This window comes from Limulus polyphemus, unplaced genomic scaffold, assembly GCF_000517525.1.
Source record: "Limulus polyphemus unplaced genomic scaffold, Limulus_polyphemus-2.1.2 Scaffold292, whole genome shotgun sequence".
Classification (NCBI taxonomy): domain Eukaryota; kingdom Metazoa; phylum Arthropoda; class Merostomata; order Xiphosura; family Limulidae; genus Limulus; species Limulus polyphemus.
This window is the reverse complement of record NW_013665902.1, coordinates 344938-364490: the sequence shown is the minus strand read 5'-3', so window position 1 is coordinate 364490 and position 19553 is coordinate 344938. Positions and strand designations below refer to the sequence as shown.

Below are 19553 nucleotides of genomic sequence, written 5' to 3'. Positions count from 1 at the left end.
ATCGAATTTGCGTTGTACTTCTTTTCCAATAAGCCATATTATATAAAAAAAAAAATGTTCTTACTCTGTATCGGAGACTCTGGGTGAACTAAATGGGCCCCATTTAAAGTATGATAACCTCAGAACCGTAGTGTGTAGGCCGTACACATATATGGAACTATCAAAGTAATTTATTTTGAACTGCGTATGTAATATTGTAGGCAAAAATCACGTGTCAGACCATATTAAAACTTAACTCTTATTGCTTAACTAATTGAAATGTACTGTTGGGAATCGACCATTGTAAGGCACCGAAGTCATTTTTTTTCTCCTCTGTTTGCCTGTCGATAAATCACTGCACGAGTTGTATTTTGTGCACGTGCATTTTCTGCCATTTCTGAAGTTGAAGTTTGACGCGTGGCTTTCAAAGCCGGTATTGAATACCGATGAAAGTAGTTAAAACAGTATTTATAGAAAAACTTTTGGTTGGGTAAGCGATTTTGCCGGTCTCATCTTTTACAGATCACCTCATCTCTGTTTAAGTCTTAACTGTTGGTATGATTTATTGCTTGTCACAGCAGTTTTAAGTCATTGTCGTCTCATTGAAGTATTGAAGGCAATCGATTGAAAAATACTTGGAATATGTTTTGAGTTGTGTGAATTATTCTACCGATAGTTTTAAGCCATTCTTAAATGAATGGAAATGATTAATTGCATTCGTTCTTTCACTCACTTACTTTATGGAATTATTTTCTTTGCACTAGAACTAACAACAGCTCGAGAGTAATTAAGTCACACACTGTTCAACAGCCTGTAAGGTAAACATGCCAGATGGCGCTTGTGATGAATCGTAATCGGTAACTCATCATGTTAGCCGTTTCTGCTCCCATTCTTCGATAGTCCTTACAAGGTAGTTTTTATTGTTAGATATCTGTATTCTTTAGGTGCCTTTTAATATTTAATTAACATTTCTAATACGTCAGCGCTAGATTTCATGGTCTCGGGAAAAACTTTAGAAATCAAGATAAAGTTGTTTGTTTTGAAAGTTTTGGATTAATCTACTGTTTTACAAGTACAACATAAACATCATTTAAAGTTGGGAAATCCAGTACCGTCTTTGTGACTTCGAGAACATCAAGAACGAAACTAAAGCAAGCCACAAAATCAACTGTCTTCGTTAATTTAAGGTTTTCATCCAAGAAACGGTTTCGTGGACGTAACGAAATCCACAGTTAATTAAAGCTCAATAAAACCACCAAATCACGATTTCCAGATAGGTTTCGTAAATCTTTCCTCCACAACTACATAGGAATAATAAATCTCTTCTATTTGTATCTCTTCACTCATATATAACTTCACGATGTCTGAGCACACAAGTGTTTATTGAATAGTTTACTTTCGCTAATTCATAACATGAATTAAATAATAGTAATAATATATATATATATAAGTCATGTGAGTCTAATTAGACTTCAATGATTTTGTTGAGTGCTTATAAATCAGCCCACTAATTGTCTCATCACAACAGCTCAAGGTAATACGAAGTTTCACACTCATAGTTAAAAGCCTTATGAGTGACTAGAAAGGGGTACAGGTCGTGGTCTTGAATAGCTTATTTGGATAGAGCAGTGCTTCCCAAACTGTGTGCCGCGGAATTTTAGCAGGTATTAAGTAATTTCAATTTGTAATGTAAATTTATTATTAATTTAACACATTTTTAAAATTTCAAAGTTGATTTATTATCTCCTTGATACACAGTATAACAGTAATTTCTGCCTGTCTTAGTCGGGGGAGGAGAGAGGGTGCCACTAGGCCTGTCATACGGACTTATTTACATGTGCCGCAAAAAGTTTGGGATATTAGAAATATGTCGCGAGCTGAAAATGTTTGGAAAGCACTGGGATAGAGCATTAACCTTTTACCTATAGGGTCGTGGGTTCTAGTCCCAGTCTCAGAGTTTTATTTCGCTTATAGCAATGTTTGTTAGAAGTGCAACACTTGTTCTATACTTAGTAATGGAGGCCTACAAAATAGTCTGCTGAAGTTTTGCACCCTAAAATATAGTTTTCAGTAATAAGAAGGAATTTAAACCGAAATACACATACAAAATATTGTGTGTATATCTACGTTTTCTTACTGTTCGTCATGTTATTGGTTATAGTACAAAGTATTGTGTATGTGTGTTTACATGTTTTTAATACTCGTTATATCATTGATTACTGCGATAGCAGGTATTATTATCCGTTGTGTGACGCTTTTATCAATGGTTTGTTTGTAAGGAATTTTCGGATGATTACGCTTCACTTCGTGTGTCACCTGGATTCTGTATCTACTTTTGCAGGTCAAGTTATAATATTGTATTTTATGTTTCTAATCGTCAGAGGCAAAGTTTATGTGTGGAGGGGGTGGCAAATTTGGAAGCGAACCAAGCTCCTTAGAAGAAGACCGGTGAAAAGTGGGGGAAGGAGGACGTTGTTTCTCGAAAACTTAGAGTATAAATTTGTGCCTATTATGATACATTTGTATTCGTTCCATTGGGGTTTTCTCAAGAAGAAGAGTGTATTTCAACCACCGCCATATCCGATGCTAAGAAAAAACCATAAAAAACCATGAATCCCTCACACACACACACCCCAGTGGCTCAGTGATAAGTCTAAGGACTCATACCGCTAAAAACCGGGTTTCGATACTCGTGGTGAGCAAAGCACAGATAGTCCATTTTGTGTAACTTTGTGCTTAGCAACAAACAAATAAACAAACCAAATAAAAATATCGTATTAAAAATGCAACAAGCCTAATATATTTTCAAATGACAAATATAATTTATTATAACAACGCTTCGCCAGCTTGAAAAGGTTGTTCGCAACATAAAAGTTTTATTCCTAAATGTGGTTTGAATAAATATCGTTTTAACCGCTACTATGTTTGTTCTATCCCAGCCAGGCCTGAAATGCTCTGGTATTGAGCAAAACGCGTAGTCAGCAACGGGTATGGCGGATGTAATGTTGTCGGAAAAGCCCTAAGGAACAAAATACAAATTGTAGTTTTACAAAATAAATTAAAAGTACAGTCTTATGACAAATAAAATTGATTATAATCACGCTTTGCCATATCAAAAAAAAAATAGGGCGTTCACACCATTATAATGATTGGAGTGCATTGATTCATCAGTTGGCTAAGCGATATTTTAGCCGTAATCCCAAATGAGACATTATTTTGGACAAAAGCCTCAATTCAACATGAGGAATTATTAACCCTAACAAGTGAGTTTCATCCCGTCCCTCTGTATCGGAAATGGTGGACCCTTGTTTGTCTGTTCCGATGTCTTTGTATTAAATGAATAGTCAGGAATGTATTTTTGAATAATTCTCTGCTGTATAATTATAGGAGATACAGACTATCTTGTTACGTGTTTTTATATGTTATGATAATGAGGTAAATTACAAATGTTTAATTCTTCGTTATAGCATTTTACATAATCATTCCGACTAATTGCACTAAAAAAGAAGCTTCAGAATAATGTAAATTAATTATTATATCTGTTTATATTATTTGTTTTATTCGTGGAAAACTAAGTAAAGAATAGCGAAACAATTGAAGAATAATAGAACTAAAATATCGTAAAACACAATCTAACTATTCATATGGATTGATGTAATTCTGCCAAGTGTGTTATCTTGTATTCAAAAATAACCTTTATTTCTACAAAAAATAAAAATAAACTTGAAATCTGATTGTCTCGAATGTTTCGAAATCGGTTCATGCTCGCTACTCCCAATTTTAAATTACTTTAAATATATTACATTTTCTCTTATCGTGTTGTCTAACCTATGCTCTCTTATACAAACATAGTTCATGTTTTTTTGTTGTTGTTTTTAAGTATTTACAACAGAACGTTATGGTAAAATTATGTATCCTGTGCTTTCTTCTTTATACCGTCTTAAAATCTCTTCAACACTATGAAATTTATTTTCTCTGCAATTTTCATGAGAATTTATGTTTATAGCTTTAGTTTACCACTTAGCTCGAGTGTTTTCAATAGTCAAGTGTTATGTTTATTGGTAAGCTTTCTGTCTCCTGATAGATTAAACACGTCTCCGCCGTCCTACTTTTTTGTTCGATTTTAATATTTCGAGTCGTACGTGCTGCCATCTGTTGGAAAGCCTTGGTGTTTTACCTTTTTAGCAAATATATCAGTATGCGAACAGTATTTAATTTTCTTCCTTAGCGTAGTACGATTTTTCGTCATCAGGCTCCCAAATACTCGACAGAAACATAATTTAGAAGACAGCCGAAAATTACAAACGAGAGTTATAATTTTGGTATCAAATTTGAAACGATTATAGTGATAACGTGTTAATACGTCAGTGTACATACATATATAATGAACAAATATTACGGCTGTAACCTTTTCATAAATTAGAAAATGAACAAGGCTTACCCTGCTGGAAGCGACGACCGGTATGTATGTTTCTGTATGTGGCCAGTTAACCAAGCATGGCCTAATAGTTAGAGCACTAATGCTGTGATTCTAAAGATTCATGGTTCGCGAACCTCTATCGCAGAAAACCCCTCCGCATTGTGGAGTCGTGGGTGCGCTATAATAAATGTGTTTGACGATCAAATCCTTTATTCGGTAAGGGAAGAGTAGCCAGTGGGTGCTACTGACTAGATACTTTTTCTCTTATCTATCAACTCAAAATTAAGGACGGTTGTACTCAGATAGCGCTTTGTGTAGTTTTGCGCGAAGCTTCTGAAAGAAACAAACAAGATATTAATCTCTTTTATAAAGAAATAGAAAACGGGGAATTGTTACACACACACACACACCCTCTCTCTCTTTTCTGGATAATTAGACTAGACTCGTGATATGTATATGGCGAGAACTTTTTGAAAGTATTATCAGAGTTTGAAGTTTAATACAGTTACTTCCAAGCGTAGCTAGCACTAGATTTGTACATTATTTTGAGATATTTTTGTGTTCAGTTGAGTCCAGAATTGGCTCTCTGTATATGAAGTTACCTGTCTCCACAGTTATGTTTTCGTGCACACAGAGAAAATCAAATATAACTCAAGAAACCCAACACATATAACTGGGCTTCACTTCATGATTATTTCATTATGTTTTGTTGTTAAGCGCAAAGCTATACAATGCTCTATCTGTCCAGTGCCCACCACGGTTATCGAAACCCGATTTTTAGCATTATAAGCCTTTTGATTTACCGCTGAACCACGATATCAATATTTATTTGTCGGTTTCAGTTTCCAGAAAATATCTCGTATTTTAGTACAGACATTATCAACTGACGATATACTGTAACAAATAACACTTATCTTCATGGCAACGTTGATCCTCATCTGACGTGTAAGAACTTATTATGCTTTGAACCAAGACTTTTCAGATTTTCTTTTCAATAAAGTTTTGTCCCTCGGTGTGTCAGCGGTAAGTTTACAGGCTTGCAATGCTAAAACCCGGGGATCAATTCCCCGCAGCGAACAGTCTGCAGATGGTTCATTGTATCGCTTTTCTCTAAAGCAACTGCAAATAAGGTTTTACGTTAGGCTTGGGAAAGCTAAATTTTTTACTGTGGAACAGAAAGAAATGATTATTGTATTAAAAGTTAAATAGTTCTTGTATAACGTGTTTTAAAACAGCTCTTTGTGGTATGTTACATTTATTTGGGTACTACGTTTCGTCTGTAAAAGTGAGACGTGATTAGGTATTGAACGGTGTAGGTGATTATGTTTCACTTTCAGAGACAAAACACTGTACTCAAATAAATCTTTTGTCCAACCAATGACTGTTTAAAAAAACTATGTATGTTCGATAATTGAGTACCTCTGAAAAATAAAGTAGTTAATTAGATATTTCTTGTTTAAATCGCACCCTTTTCATTTACAAAAACTGGAACCAGAATTGTCGTAATAAGAAAATACTAGGGTTTCGAAATTGCTCTGGTATTATCTATTTAAAACACTTACGCATACATATGACATCAATGTAAATCTTCATTCCTTCGTCGCAGAAGCATTCAAACAATAATATTGATGTAAACGCGGCACTTGAAACACTTATTAGGCAGGATTATAATCAATTAACCTATGAGATATTTTTTCATTTTTACTAGCTATATTTTTGTGCGCCCAGCAATACCAAGCGTGGAGTACGCGTATACCCGATTCAATTTTATTACTCATCAGGATCTCTACTAGCCTACCCTCAAGTTGAATTTTTTTTTAGGCAGCGTGGTCAAATACATCAATCTAAAGGGTTTGACCTCCTAGGTCCAAAATTTTAATTATATCCCAAATCGACCAAGAAATGACGGAGCTATGAGCTAAATATTTGTACTTGAAAAAACAAAAAACTCGGAGCCGTTATGCCGCTGCTAAAAATTATTACGCTTTGGCTCATATGGCACAACACACGCTTGGTATGCGGGAAGTCGAGGATTTGATCCCTTTTATCGTTGAGATCGTTGAATGGCTGCTCATTTACTCATCCATTATCTTATATTAATTATTTTCAATAGCGTTCTAAGCCCGGCATGGCCAGGTTGTTAGGGCGCTCAACTCACAATTTGCAGGTCGCGGGTTCGAATCCCCGTCACACCAAACATGCTCGCCCTTTCAGCCATGGGAGCGTTATAATGGGACGGTCAATCCCACTATTCGTTAGTAAAAGAGTAGCCCAAGAGTTGGCGGTGGGTGGTGATGACTAGCTGCCTTCCCTCTAGTCGTACACTGCTAAATTAGGGATGGCTAGCGCAGATAGCCATCGTGTAGCTATGCGCGAAATTCAAAACAAACAAAGGCGTTCTAAAATAGTACCCGAAACAAAATAATAAAATGTCTAAGAACTATTGATAACAAATATGGCGTCAGTTGAAAACATGCCTTCTGTTTACTTTATTACATTGTTCCGCACTTGTCTTCAGTTTGACAGGGCGTTTCATTTGGAGACGTTTTCTCCATGTCTTAAGCGCTTCAGTCAGTAAATAGAAGTCGTTTCTCTGTCTGTTGTAACAAAAAAAAAGTTAGTAAATTTAGAACCAAATAGAAATAATAGTTCGACAACTGGAATCACAATGAATAATAAATATATCAACTTGACGTGTGGCAGCTTCTTTTGTAACTTATGTAACAGATGTTGACTTCCTAAATTCCCTCTCTCCTCACCCCATTTTTCTGTATCTGCTCAGTTGTGAATTGGGTAACGACGTCTTACATCAAATAACACCATTTTGATAATGCCAGATTGTCTTTTGACAGAAATGTTAATAGAAAAGCTTGAAATATAGTATCGGAAAAAGGCCTTTGTGTACAGCAGTACATCTGTTATCTCGCTTCTCAATATGGTGCTTCCCTTCAAGTTTGGAACTTCAAACGTGGTTCGTTCCGCTTTCGAAACAGCGCTTGGGGTTAATTAGTTTTATTTATATTTTGTAAGGTTTCAATGTAACCCACTCTGTTATCTCTTCTCAAAAACTTTTTTTTTAGAAAACGTGCATTCTTATCAAAAGCAGGTTATTAGTGTGAAATATTTTAAATACCGCTATTTTTGCTAGCTGGAGACTAATCTTTCACTAATAGAAACCTAACAATTTCAAACTAAAAATTAGACCTAAAGCCACCTAGTTTTGATCTTAGAAACAGTTTTGTGAAGTGGAAAGGGGACAACTGATTTGAGCAAATCTAGTTCATTATTTCATTAATAGAATTGGCATCAAATAAACTGTTATGTAAGGTTTGAAGTTATTTTCAACAGAATACTATTTTTAAGTACCTCAAGTAGTTTTCCCAATAACATAGCGCCCAAAGGATGCCGCCTCAATAGAATGGTCGCCAAGCGAGTGGATATCAAAGGATGCCGCTTAAGGATTACATAACTATTACGTAATATTCAAATTATACCGACATGTGAGGGTTACACAACTGTTACGTAATAGGCACCAGAGGGCGAAGACATCCACGAAGTTGTACCAGAGGGAACATTGCTACGGTCATAGTTTATAGAATACTGACCTACAGCCTAATGTAATAATATCTGTGGTATATATTTGTTCTAGCATTTCACTAATCAAATAGAACAAATCTCTGTAAACGCAATATAAGGGTCCCTCTTCCCCTAGCCCCAAAGTGATTCAAGCTATTATGATCATAGAACGTTTCTTCGTTTGAGAAATTCTACTCTCGTTATGCTGGACATCACATTACTTCTCACCTATTGTTTTAAAACTCACGTGTTTCACCATAGCCTAATATGTGTAAGTAAAATCACAGACTTGACAAGTATCACACATATTGAGTTATTTAATAACGAAACTTCAAGTCAGAGAAAAAGGACTTTATCCAAGGTTTGTCGCAAATAATGTGCATACATACTACCTTTGAAGATCTTACGAACAAAATATGAAGTGGTCCAAAATTACTTTTCTTATTTTAAAATGTAATAATTAAATTACTAAAGACGTACAACCGTGCCCCTTGTATTTTTTTTTAAATCAAAGTTTTTTAACGCCATTTGAGTTGGACCTCTTAGACAGTATTAGCGTTAACGTTAGAAATCTGAGTAAGATAATCGTTGAAGACGATTTGATCTATGAATAAAAAACGTTCGTTTATAATTTGTACTTTAACACCACAAAGTTTTATAAACCTTATTGAAAACAGAGCTTATATGAACAGAGGATGAATATGTTTTAAGGCAAACATTATAACTAGTAAAACCTGCGTTATATATACTTATAAGGTAAAATAGCAAGCTTGAATGTTAGATTAACGTTTAAAGATTTAAATAATTATGTTATCATATCATTAAATGTCTCCTAAATCATAAAAAAAACACAATTGGCTGCAGAATAATTATGTAACTGTCTCGTTAAATATTTATAAAAACGAAACATTAGGTATGATAAAATCCTTTCAGGACAGAATTGTAAAAGTATCTAATACAAGTAACAAGTTATCTATATTGTCACAGTTGTCTTGTTGAAATAAAGGACAAATTAAGATAGCATGTATGATAAAGACTGACATACGTAATACACTATGCTAGAATAGTTGTCTTGTTAAAATAATGGTTTTACTTGTAACACTTTCAGAACACATAATTAAATTTAAACATTGATGACATAATCAGTTGTTGAGACTCCCTACGGTGAGCTCATCATCTTATTAAACTATCCGTTTATAGAAACACCATACTTAGTAACATGATTTGCCTACAGAAATCCAAACGACCAGAGACGCAACAGTATTCTGAAATATTTCAAAATTCTATGTAAATTATTCGATGAGCAATATTAGCGTTATGGCTGAATGCACTGGATGGTATGTAGCAAATACTACAGGAAAAGAAGGTCTTATGAAAGAAAGAACTATTAAACCCTGTTAAGTCATAAACTACCAGAACACTTTGGGGATGATGGGACACCGGTGACATTACTAACTTGTGGAATTGTGTAAGACAACAATTATATTTTCGTCTGTTACATAATAATGATGGGTTAACCTGTCTTGACATAAAGGATTCCAGTGGTGGACTTAAAAGTGTATCTTCAAACTTTGATATAAACTCAAAACTAACTGCATATTTTGATCAAAGGATAAAGTTACATTTCCACCCATCCCCCGATCAATATGACCTATCTCCCGATTCCCAGAATTCACACGTAATCCTCTCATTTATGTATTTTTTTATTTTTGCATGATTTTAGTTAGTTTCGTTTATCCGTGTGCTGAAATCAATATTTTTATTGTTACTCTACATTTCGTTTTCCACGTGCCGTAATTCCTAATTTTCATTTAGCGCCCTGATTTGTTGGCAGACAATATTGGAGCACGAGTGTAAAAGGTGTGAACATTGATAATTATTTGAAAATACAGTTGTAAGAGTGATTAGAGCGAAATTGATACTATACCTATCACTGCTGATGAGATTACAGATCACCAGAAAGTCAGAGAATACACAAGGGACTATTCCTTCAAATGTCGCAGAAGACTTTCTAGTGTTGTTACTGCTGATTATCTCCGTAGGGAAATTCTTCATGCTAAGTTTCACTGTGTAGAATTGCTTTTGTTAGTATTGTTTAGGCTATCATTGCGAAAAGGATCACTTCCTACAAAGGCGCGCATACATGCTTATGTATGTTCTAAATATGAAATAAAATTTAATAGTTTTGGAATAATGCATTGGCTTACTGTTGTTCTAGAAATACTTTTAAAATATGCTAAACGTCCCTGCTTACCCGTGATTGTGTATATTCTACTTTTTCATCATTATTTCAAGTTTCATTTGTTGTTTGAAAAGTATGCAATATCATGCAAAGAGAGGTAGTATTTTTAACTCCCTAAATGTGAAAGACTTGCGAGATTTCAGTTAGCTCTAGATCTCAGCCTAAAATATCCCCCTCTCACACATAAGGCCCATGATCCACAGCTGTTTACATTTTATTTTAGTTTACCTTTTTTGTAACCAGCAATTAGATTATCTGAGTGGATTCTGCGCGAAAGATGCGTTCTTTGTAACTTGGGATAAGATTTAATTTTCTCCAATAGCTCATTTATCACGCCAGCTGGAAGACTATATCACCCAGTATCCAAAAGTCCGAGTGGTTCGGGCCCGACGAAGGGAAGGCCTGATTCGATGCCGGCTCCTGGGGGCGTCGGTGGCTACAGCACCCGTTCTTACGTACTTGGATTCACACTGTGAATGTACTGAAGGTAGGTAATTTACCTTATGAAGTTTCGTTTTTGAAAGCAATAAACAGTTAAGGTGTACATGACTTCAAAGTGAGTGAAAAAAAAAGTAAAAAAAAAGTTGTTTTTATAATGACATAAGACTGCCATGTTATCCTGTAAAGGTGCAAGCTTCTGTTAACACGTTTTTTTTTTGTTTTTTGTTGTTGTTATAATGACATAAGGTTGTGATGTTAACCTGTAAATGTGCAAAATTATATTGGCACGTTTTGTTTTTCATATATTGACGTACGGCTGTCATGTAAGCGTGTTGTTTAACGTACGGCTGTCATGTAAGCGTGTTGTTTCTTAACGATATAATAACATACATCATATAATTTAACGACTGATTTGTTATTTCTCTTATCTGAAGCACTTGGCAATTTATAACTTCTATAAAGCGTCAAAATTTGCTTGCAACCTTCTGCTCTGTAGTGATGACATCATCAAGCTTCTCCCGCCTGCGTGTGTTCTGTCGTTTGCTGAAATGTCAAACTGCACATGTGCTATAAGTCAACCAACATATGGTCAAAACCAGTGAATCAGGTGTTTCACTTGTGTCTCAATCATTGTGGACACAGTTCTTAAGGAATCACAGTATCAAGTGTCACGCAGAGTGTGTAAAATAGATGTGATTTAAAACGCTGAGTTTGTTTCACACTATTTGAGTGAAAGCAATTTGAAGGAAGCTAAGTAGTCTACATATACATTCAGGTTGCCTACGATTCTGGAAAAGTCAAGTGTCAGAAAATCCAATACAATAAACAATTATTCCAAAACTTGGAAAAATGGGAGCTAAATTTAGTGTCCTCCCCCCCTTTTTGTCCCAAAATATCATGGTATAAAGTGTTAGCTTCATAAAATGCGAAAACATCTATTTTTGACTCGCGATTGACTGACTCACCGTGTCATTTCTGAAAGTAATCATTTTTGTGGTAGTTTCGATTAAATATTTCATTTAAAAAGACATAGACTAGCTGAAAACGGAATCATAGGCAAAAAGTTCGTTTGGTGCCGAAAGTTTACCACCCATAGTTTACCCACTTGCTTAAAAAATGCACACTTAAACTGCTATACAATTTGCATTAAGATTACAATGAAAGGGCTATAGCTACGGAAAATGCTAAGAGTTGTTTATTAATATAATAAAATTGGTACTTTGGTGGTTTATGGTCAAATCGATATATTACGTGGAACGAGCAAATAATCACAAGGTAGTGGTAATAATTACAATCAGTAAAAAAAGTAATCAACTTTTATATTTGGGTTATAGCAGTAGTTCTGAAATCTTTTCGTTTGCCGCACCACCTCGACGGGACAAAAGACCACCGCGGACCACCAACCGGTCCTACCTCACCCGTTCTATTCTCTCGTATGGAGTTGCGCGTCAGTGATTTGCATTTTGGATCAGCCTGCTGACCACCTAGAGGACCCTCGCGGCCCATCAGTTGCCCACAGACCACACTTTCAGAACTACTGGGTTAGAGGATGGTTTAGTTGTGTTTCATACATGTTGATAAGTCACGTGAAGGAGGACGTTTGTTGTTTCCACCCGTTTTATGAATTGGATAGAATTTTCTTCAAATGGTACTTTCAAAAAGAAATCAGAATCTGTACTTATAAATTGTTTTATAAAAATAAAATATTTTAATACGGTTTAACTCTTTGTCTTGATATCATTTAGTGTAGTTTGTGAAGTGATCGAGATGCATAAACTCGACAGTTGTCAGATTGTAAGATATAAAAGTTGGTTGGTAAAGATAGATGAGTCATTTAATAATTGCCCTGTTTCATAAACTCGACAGTTGTCAGATTGTAAGATATAAAAGTTGGTTGGTAAAGATAGATGAGTCATTTAATAATTGCCCTGTTTCACCACAGAAGTGTTTTCAATTAGCATGTTATTTATAAAATCTTTTATAACACGATGTATTTTTCTTGGATGTTTGGTTTGCTTCCTAATGAAATGGCAAGTAGGTATTAGTGGCTTCGTCTAGTGCGTATTAAGATAAACACTTGTTTCGTCTGATTAAAGATAATTAACTACTGTGACCTGAATAACAAATAATAATGCAAAAAACTCATAGAAATACGTTCTTAAGAGTTTGTCTGTTTTATATAAACGTACAGAAATTTACTGTAGATTCCTGATAAATGTTTTCATCCTCTGCGTAAATTAAAAACAAATCTCTAACGAATATTTTAAGGGCTTGACATTTTATATGAATATGATCTAAATGCATCAAAACTTCTTTGGATCCTTTTAAACCTTCATTTAGGCTGGTTGGAACCTCTGTTGGATCGTATTGCCCGAAATTTTACAACAGTGGTGTGTCCCGTGATCGACGTCATCAGCGACGACACATTCGAGTATAACTTTAGAGATTCTAGTAGTCTGAATGTAGGTGGGTTTGACTGGAACCTTCAGTTTAATTGGCACGGTATTCCAGATAGTGAAAAGAAACGTCGCAAGCATCCATGGGAACCTGTCTGGTAGATATAAAAACTTTAGTTGAAATCTACATCTCATGTTTATGAATCCCACATATTTGGTTAATCTAACATAATATACTTTTAAAAAAAAAAACTGGTAACGTGTATTCATTGGATTTTGTTTGAACATTTCAATTTTGAAATGACAAATGAAATGACAAACATTTCATATAATGAAATGACAAACATTTTTGTCTTTGAAACTTCAATTTGTTGTTCTATATTTTTGACCTTGTATATATATATATTGCGAACCGTGGTGTTTGCCCGACCGTTCGTCTGTCTCCCGTTCACGGAGGCCGCTTCCCGCGCTACGGTTGAACAGCTGCTCACGCAGTCAAAGCTCAACATTCACTTTTGAAATAACAGAACAGGCATGACTGTTGATGCCAAATTTTATTTAGCAAACAGGATATTCTACATTAAATTGTCAGGAATTAATCACACTATCATTCACATTACAAAATGTGACGTAACTTAAAGAATAAAAATGTAGATTTACCGTATGTTATTGTTGAGTGGCTCTTAGGATGGCTGAAATGCTCAACTACTATTTTTTGCGGTGGACAGTATAAGTAGCTCGAGCTTTAGCTCAGAGTGAAACCAAGAGTGCAACACAATTACCTTTTTAAAGTCCAGGAAATAATTTAAATTGATAGATTAACTTAAACTTTTACCGTCACTGGGGACGGGTATTTGATAATCTTTGCTACTTTATACTAATTGTTCCTTTAGCGGAAAAGATCTTGTTCTTGATCTTGATTTTTCCTAATGTCTGCCGTATTAGACTGTAACGCATGTATATTCTAGGCAGTGGAAAAAATGTGAAATTTCGTTTCTACTGCTGCGCTTTTGGCTGCACTGTGATCGACGTCAGGGATCAGAGCCCGGGGTTTATCTTTCTGGCAAATTTCCAGTTGACCCAAAAAGGAAAACAATATGGGTTACTGTAGTTAATTTTTTTCTCATAGCTGTATTTCTGTATCTGCAGTGTTGTTGACGATATCAAACTAATCTATACCGTGATCAGACAAGTTACCGCCATGAATAGTCGTTCAGGCCATTTGTGGATCGCAAACAACAGAAACACCCATATACAATTTTATCAAGATTCTAAGCGTATTTACGAAGTTTTATGGCTATAATAGTCAAAAAACATTTCACGATTTAACGTTCAAATGGCGGATGCCAATATTGAGCTTCCAATAAATCATGTGATCTGAAAATGTCTATTGTTACAGCATTATTGATATATTAGTTAGGTACAAAAGAAATATTATAAATCTAACCTATAAAAAAGTCAGTGTGTGTCACGTCACATATGATTTCTCGAAATAGGAGGAATCATAAAAGCTGAAATGCATTTATCCAGATAGAATAGTTCGATTACTGTCTGCCCATTATGATTTTAGTGACGTGGATGCAAGGGGGCCGTGATGGGTGGTATCGTGAAACCTTGTAAGTGTAGTGATTGTTGGTAAAGTAAAGACGTAGTGTGGGATCACCTAGCCTAGAGCTAAGTGCATAAAAATTTATCATGAAAGTAAAAATATCGATTCAATTTTAAACTTAAATCGTTTCTGAATTAAGCTATTTTTCTGTTATATCGCCAACGGTTATAACAAAAAAAACCTCTTTAATCAACCGCGGCTCTAAATTAAGAAATCAACAAATATTTTTCCATTTTTTGTTGTCTATACATTTCATATTATACTTTCAGTACACAGACTAACTTAGGTTATACTTTTGTTGCTAAGCAACGTGACCTGAAGGCCATTGTTGGAACCTAGTGTTACCAAAACGCACTGGCTTTTCTATGTATTAGAAGTTGTTATTCCAATAATCATTCTATGAATACGCCATGAATTTATTTCATGAATTATCTTAATTTTGAGTGGCTCACAAAGGAATTTACAGACGTTTGACTGCCTCGACTGCACTTTTCTGCCATTGGTTGGTCAAGCTTGATTTCGGGAAATATATTTCGGTTAGCTATGAAATGTGAGGTTAGGTTATACCATGGGTGGTTGTACTTGCTCCGTCATTTTTGACGGGCTATAAGCTAATAAAAATTTACCAATTATTACATATACGTGACCAAAACTCAGAATTAAATCTTTATTCTTTTATATATTCTACCTAAATATAAAACCTTGTTCATGCAAATATTCTTTATTCATTTTGCAGGTCTCCAACTATGGCGGGAGGTTTGTTTGCTATTGAAAAGAATTTTTTTGAAAAGCTTGGAACTTATGACAGTGGATTTGATATATGGGGAGGAGAGAACTTAGAACTGTCTTTCAAGGTATTTGTAGTTTTTCACTTTCTAAAATATCTATTTTGAATTATTCAACTTTAAATGGATTGTATCCATATTTTTTTTAGAATCCATTTTTATTTGTTTGTTGTTGTTTTTTGAGGGTATAGCAGTATTTCGCAAGTTCTTCGTTTCAATACTCACATATATTTACTATGATTAGGACTAGTAGGAAAAGTAACGATATTTTTGAGAAATGTATATAACACACTAGCTGGAGTGCCCGTCCCCAGGACGGAAGTTATGTAACTTCATGATTAATGAAAGGTTATCTTAGGACATGAAAAGTTGCTTCCCTTATAAGTGTAACGAATTTGTTATTATATACTTATTTTAATATTTACGTTTGTTTCGATTAAATTTATATTTAGAAACATACTTAGCTTATACTAGTAAATATATGTTGCGAAACTCCCGCCTATTCTCCAAAGTTGAAGAAGATTCTCGAGAGTATGAATCAACAATATATGTGTACCTAAACACTTAAATTGTATTGTTACGTAATCTGAATTTTCTAGAAAACCTTCCAACGGCTATAAATGTAACCAACGCGACGCGCCAAAGAGAGAGAGTGTCTATTATGAGTTCGCTATAGTCAGTGTGCTATAAAACTTCGGAAGCTATAACTGTGATTGTTATAACGCTTACCAATCGGAAAACTTCAGATATTTAACCAGGAACCTTTACAAAGTTCGAACATTACAACTCATTTAACTTCAGTGGATTCACATCGGGCATTAGTACTTTTACGAAAACATTACCTAACGTCACCTGTGGAAAAATCGGCCTTTGAACAGTAAAGACTACAGGGCTAACTAGTTCCCTTTTTTGTTAAACGAATCGTACCTACATCAACTCGTAATCAACTCGCTCATCGTGAACCCTCTATGAGATATCAAGGAAGTTCCAAACTAGAAAGAATAATGTTACGTCTCTGGTCGTTAGCTAATTTTCCGTAAAAATTCTTTCCGAAGAAACTTTAGCGATACAAGTCCTTTCTTAAATAAAACTAGTTTATTCTTTCAGAATACAACTTTGCAATACACTTAATTTCCACAGTCACGCTATAACAAACGCTATAATTCACAACGAACGACTCACGTGCTCGACTCAATTGTCAGTCTATCTCTGTCTGCAGTTCAATTACATTGGCAGTCTTATATACAAGAATACCGTACATCTAGTAAACACTCGAGGCTTCACGAAGGGACAGGAATTTTCTAGAAGCTCATGACGTGTTACTATCGTCACGTGACTTCCGCTGTCGTAACAATACTTTATATTGTTTCTAAGTTTGTGAAACTTTTATTTATAAATCATTGTTTCTAGTAACTATTTGTAATAATTGTTATTGTAAATTGTATTGTTGTGTGTATATTAAAACATATTTGTATTATAAAAGAAAACTGTGTGTGTATCAATCTCGTTGCCAAATATCATAAACTGACGTTATATCGGCATATATTTAGATACTAAATACAAAATACAATTTAACTACTAAATACAAAGTATAATTTAACTACTAAATCATCAGTTAACTCAGTTTAAGACTATTTGAAATTCTAATAAGTAACATAAGTAATTGTAAAAAATGTAAAACATAAAATGTTAAACCGTCAATTTGCATGTATATCCCCATGGACCCAACAAACCTTTATGCCAAATTTGGTGTAGGTCCATTCATAGGAGGTGGGGTAGTGGTAAAAAAACGCAAGAACGCCCATAAAAAACCGAAAAACGGAAAATTTGTATATCCCTTCGCATGGCCCTAATGAACCTCTATATCAATTTTAGTGAAGATCCATCAACACCCTGCGAAATACAACAGATAGTACTATTATATTTATATAGATTTAACTCCAAAGTTAAGTACATTTTTCTACTGTTCATTACATGAGAAATTACACTATTTATAGTTTAAAAGTAAATATTTATATCTTTGCACTTTAATTGATACTGATATTCAACGTCATAAAGCTTTAACATTTGATTTAAGAATTTAGAAAATAGTAATAGTGTAAAAATGAAAACAATACATATTCTAAAATAATCTCGAACCCTAACTGTCAGGTAATGTTTCGGAATACTCTTTACACATATTTTTATTTTTAGCGCTTTTCACGTCTGTACTAGTTCAAATGTACTCTCTTAGGTTGGGACTTACAATCAGAAAAGTTATTTTTAATGCCATTCTCAGATTTTGCGGACTGTTTTGGATTTTAATTTTTACTTGGGGATAAATTCGTGCTTCGCGCACCATGTATGTATAAAATTATTTGATAATTCAAACATTGTTTAGGGAAAAAATTGAAAAGAAAAAGGGATCAAATCCTCGACTTCCCGCATACCAAGCGTGTGTTGTGCCGTATGAGTCAAAGCGTAATAATTTTTAGCCGCGGCATAGCGGCACATATAATGGCTGAGTTTTTCAAGTACAAACATTTAGCTCGTAGCTCTGTCATAGCTTGACCGATTTGAGATCTAATTATAGTTTTGGATTCAGGAGGTCAGAACCTTTTTGATTCATGTATTTGACCACGCCCAATGTCTTATAGATTAATTTACTCTAATCCTGCCTAAAAGAATTTCAACTTGAGGGTAGGCAGGTAAAGGTCCTGACGAGTAATAAAATTGAATAGAGTATACACGCGCCCCACGCTGCATTATTAAGTGGAATATTATATATTGGACAAGAATGAAGCAAAAAAAAAACCTAAAAAGTAGAATATGAAGTCGTATTTCGATTTAAAGGAAAGAAGTGTAAAAGATATGGATTAACCATAAATGAAATATAGCTGAACACATTTTTTGTATTAACACTTTGTTTTTGAGAATAATTGCCATCTTTTACTAAGGTCCTGAGAGTTTTTCTTGGTCGAACTATTGAAAAAGCGACGTTATAAAATTGTGAATTTTTAATAAAATTAAAATTAAATAGTAAAAATCGGTTGTCTTCGTTTTTCTCTATTTCACTTATTTTTCTTTATCCTTCCATAATGGTATGAACTCTTTTTTTTTTTTTATACTCTCCCCTAAAGGATTAACAAAAGGTAGGGTCCACAACCATCAGTAACGGAAGTAGTGTAATATATTATTCCCCTAGCGGGTCCGCAGGTGGGACAGCAAGTCTTCGGATTTACAACGCTAAAATCTCGGGTTCGATTCCCGTCGGTGGACACAGCAGATACTCGATGTGGCATTCTATAACAAAACGCGCACACACACACACCTAGCACATGAACTCGTTCTTTCTATACAAAATATTAAAACTTTAAGCTTAACTGTCAATTTCTAGGCGCTTTTACTGAAATAGTTTGCAACATACAGTTACAAAACAATGAATATTTAAAATTATCGTATCAAGAAGTGTAAAAATCAACAGTTGTCATGTGTTTCTTTGTAAATGTCTTGTTTGTATATGTGTCTGTGTCGCATTTGTATATCATCTGAATTGTAATTTTCTTTCACACTATGTATTAGCTGTAGAGCATCGAAAAGGAATGAAGTTGTGGCAGTGACTGTTAAGGCTATTTACTGTATATTATATATCAGGCAAACCCGTATGTAGGTCCAATTGTCGATTTTTAGGTGCGTTTTCGAATTTGTAGTGAGGTGTAATATTATAGCATCATGTATAAGCCATGGAAAGGTAAAGAATTAACTTAATATGTTTCCTTGCTTGTTTTTGTTACTGAAGTAATTGTATTTTGAAGTTAAATGTTAAAGTCGTAATTTTGTACTCGTATAGAGCAATGCTCGTTAAACGTCGTTCACTTTTCCACTCGTGTAAACGAGTAAGATCCTCTGTAAAATTAGCCAATAGGAATATTGCGTTTCCATGTGAGCTATCACGCGTACATGCTCGGGCTGACTGACATATTCATATTTTAATTTCATAAGTTGCATTTGTTACGATGTTTTTATTTGTTTTAATTACAGTATTTCTTTTCCTAGCAACTCTTTCAGGGTTAAAATGAATTTCAAAACAAATACATTTATTAAGTATATTGTTACGTCTCCGTTT

The 19553-nt window shown here is 34.5% G+C and overlaps 1 protein-coding gene across 2 annotated transcripts in view; it reads left to right on the top strand.

Annotated features, from left to right (window-relative positions):
• The window catches only part of LOC106457103 (putative polypeptide N-acetylgalactosaminyltransferase 9), a 122822-nt gene that overhangs the window by 87412 nt on the left and 15857 nt on the right, over nt 1-19553 (top strand). For both annotated transcript variants that reach the window (XM_013916485.2, XM_022382914.1), the window contains exons 4-6: nt 10540-10704; nt 12999-13212; nt 15400-15517. In XM_013916485.2, coding sequence (XP_013771939.1) covers nt 10540-10704; nt 12999-13212; nt 15400-15517 — 497 coding nt within the window. The remainder of the gene's footprint in view (nt 1-10539; nt 10705-12998; nt 13213-15399; nt 15518-19553) is intronic.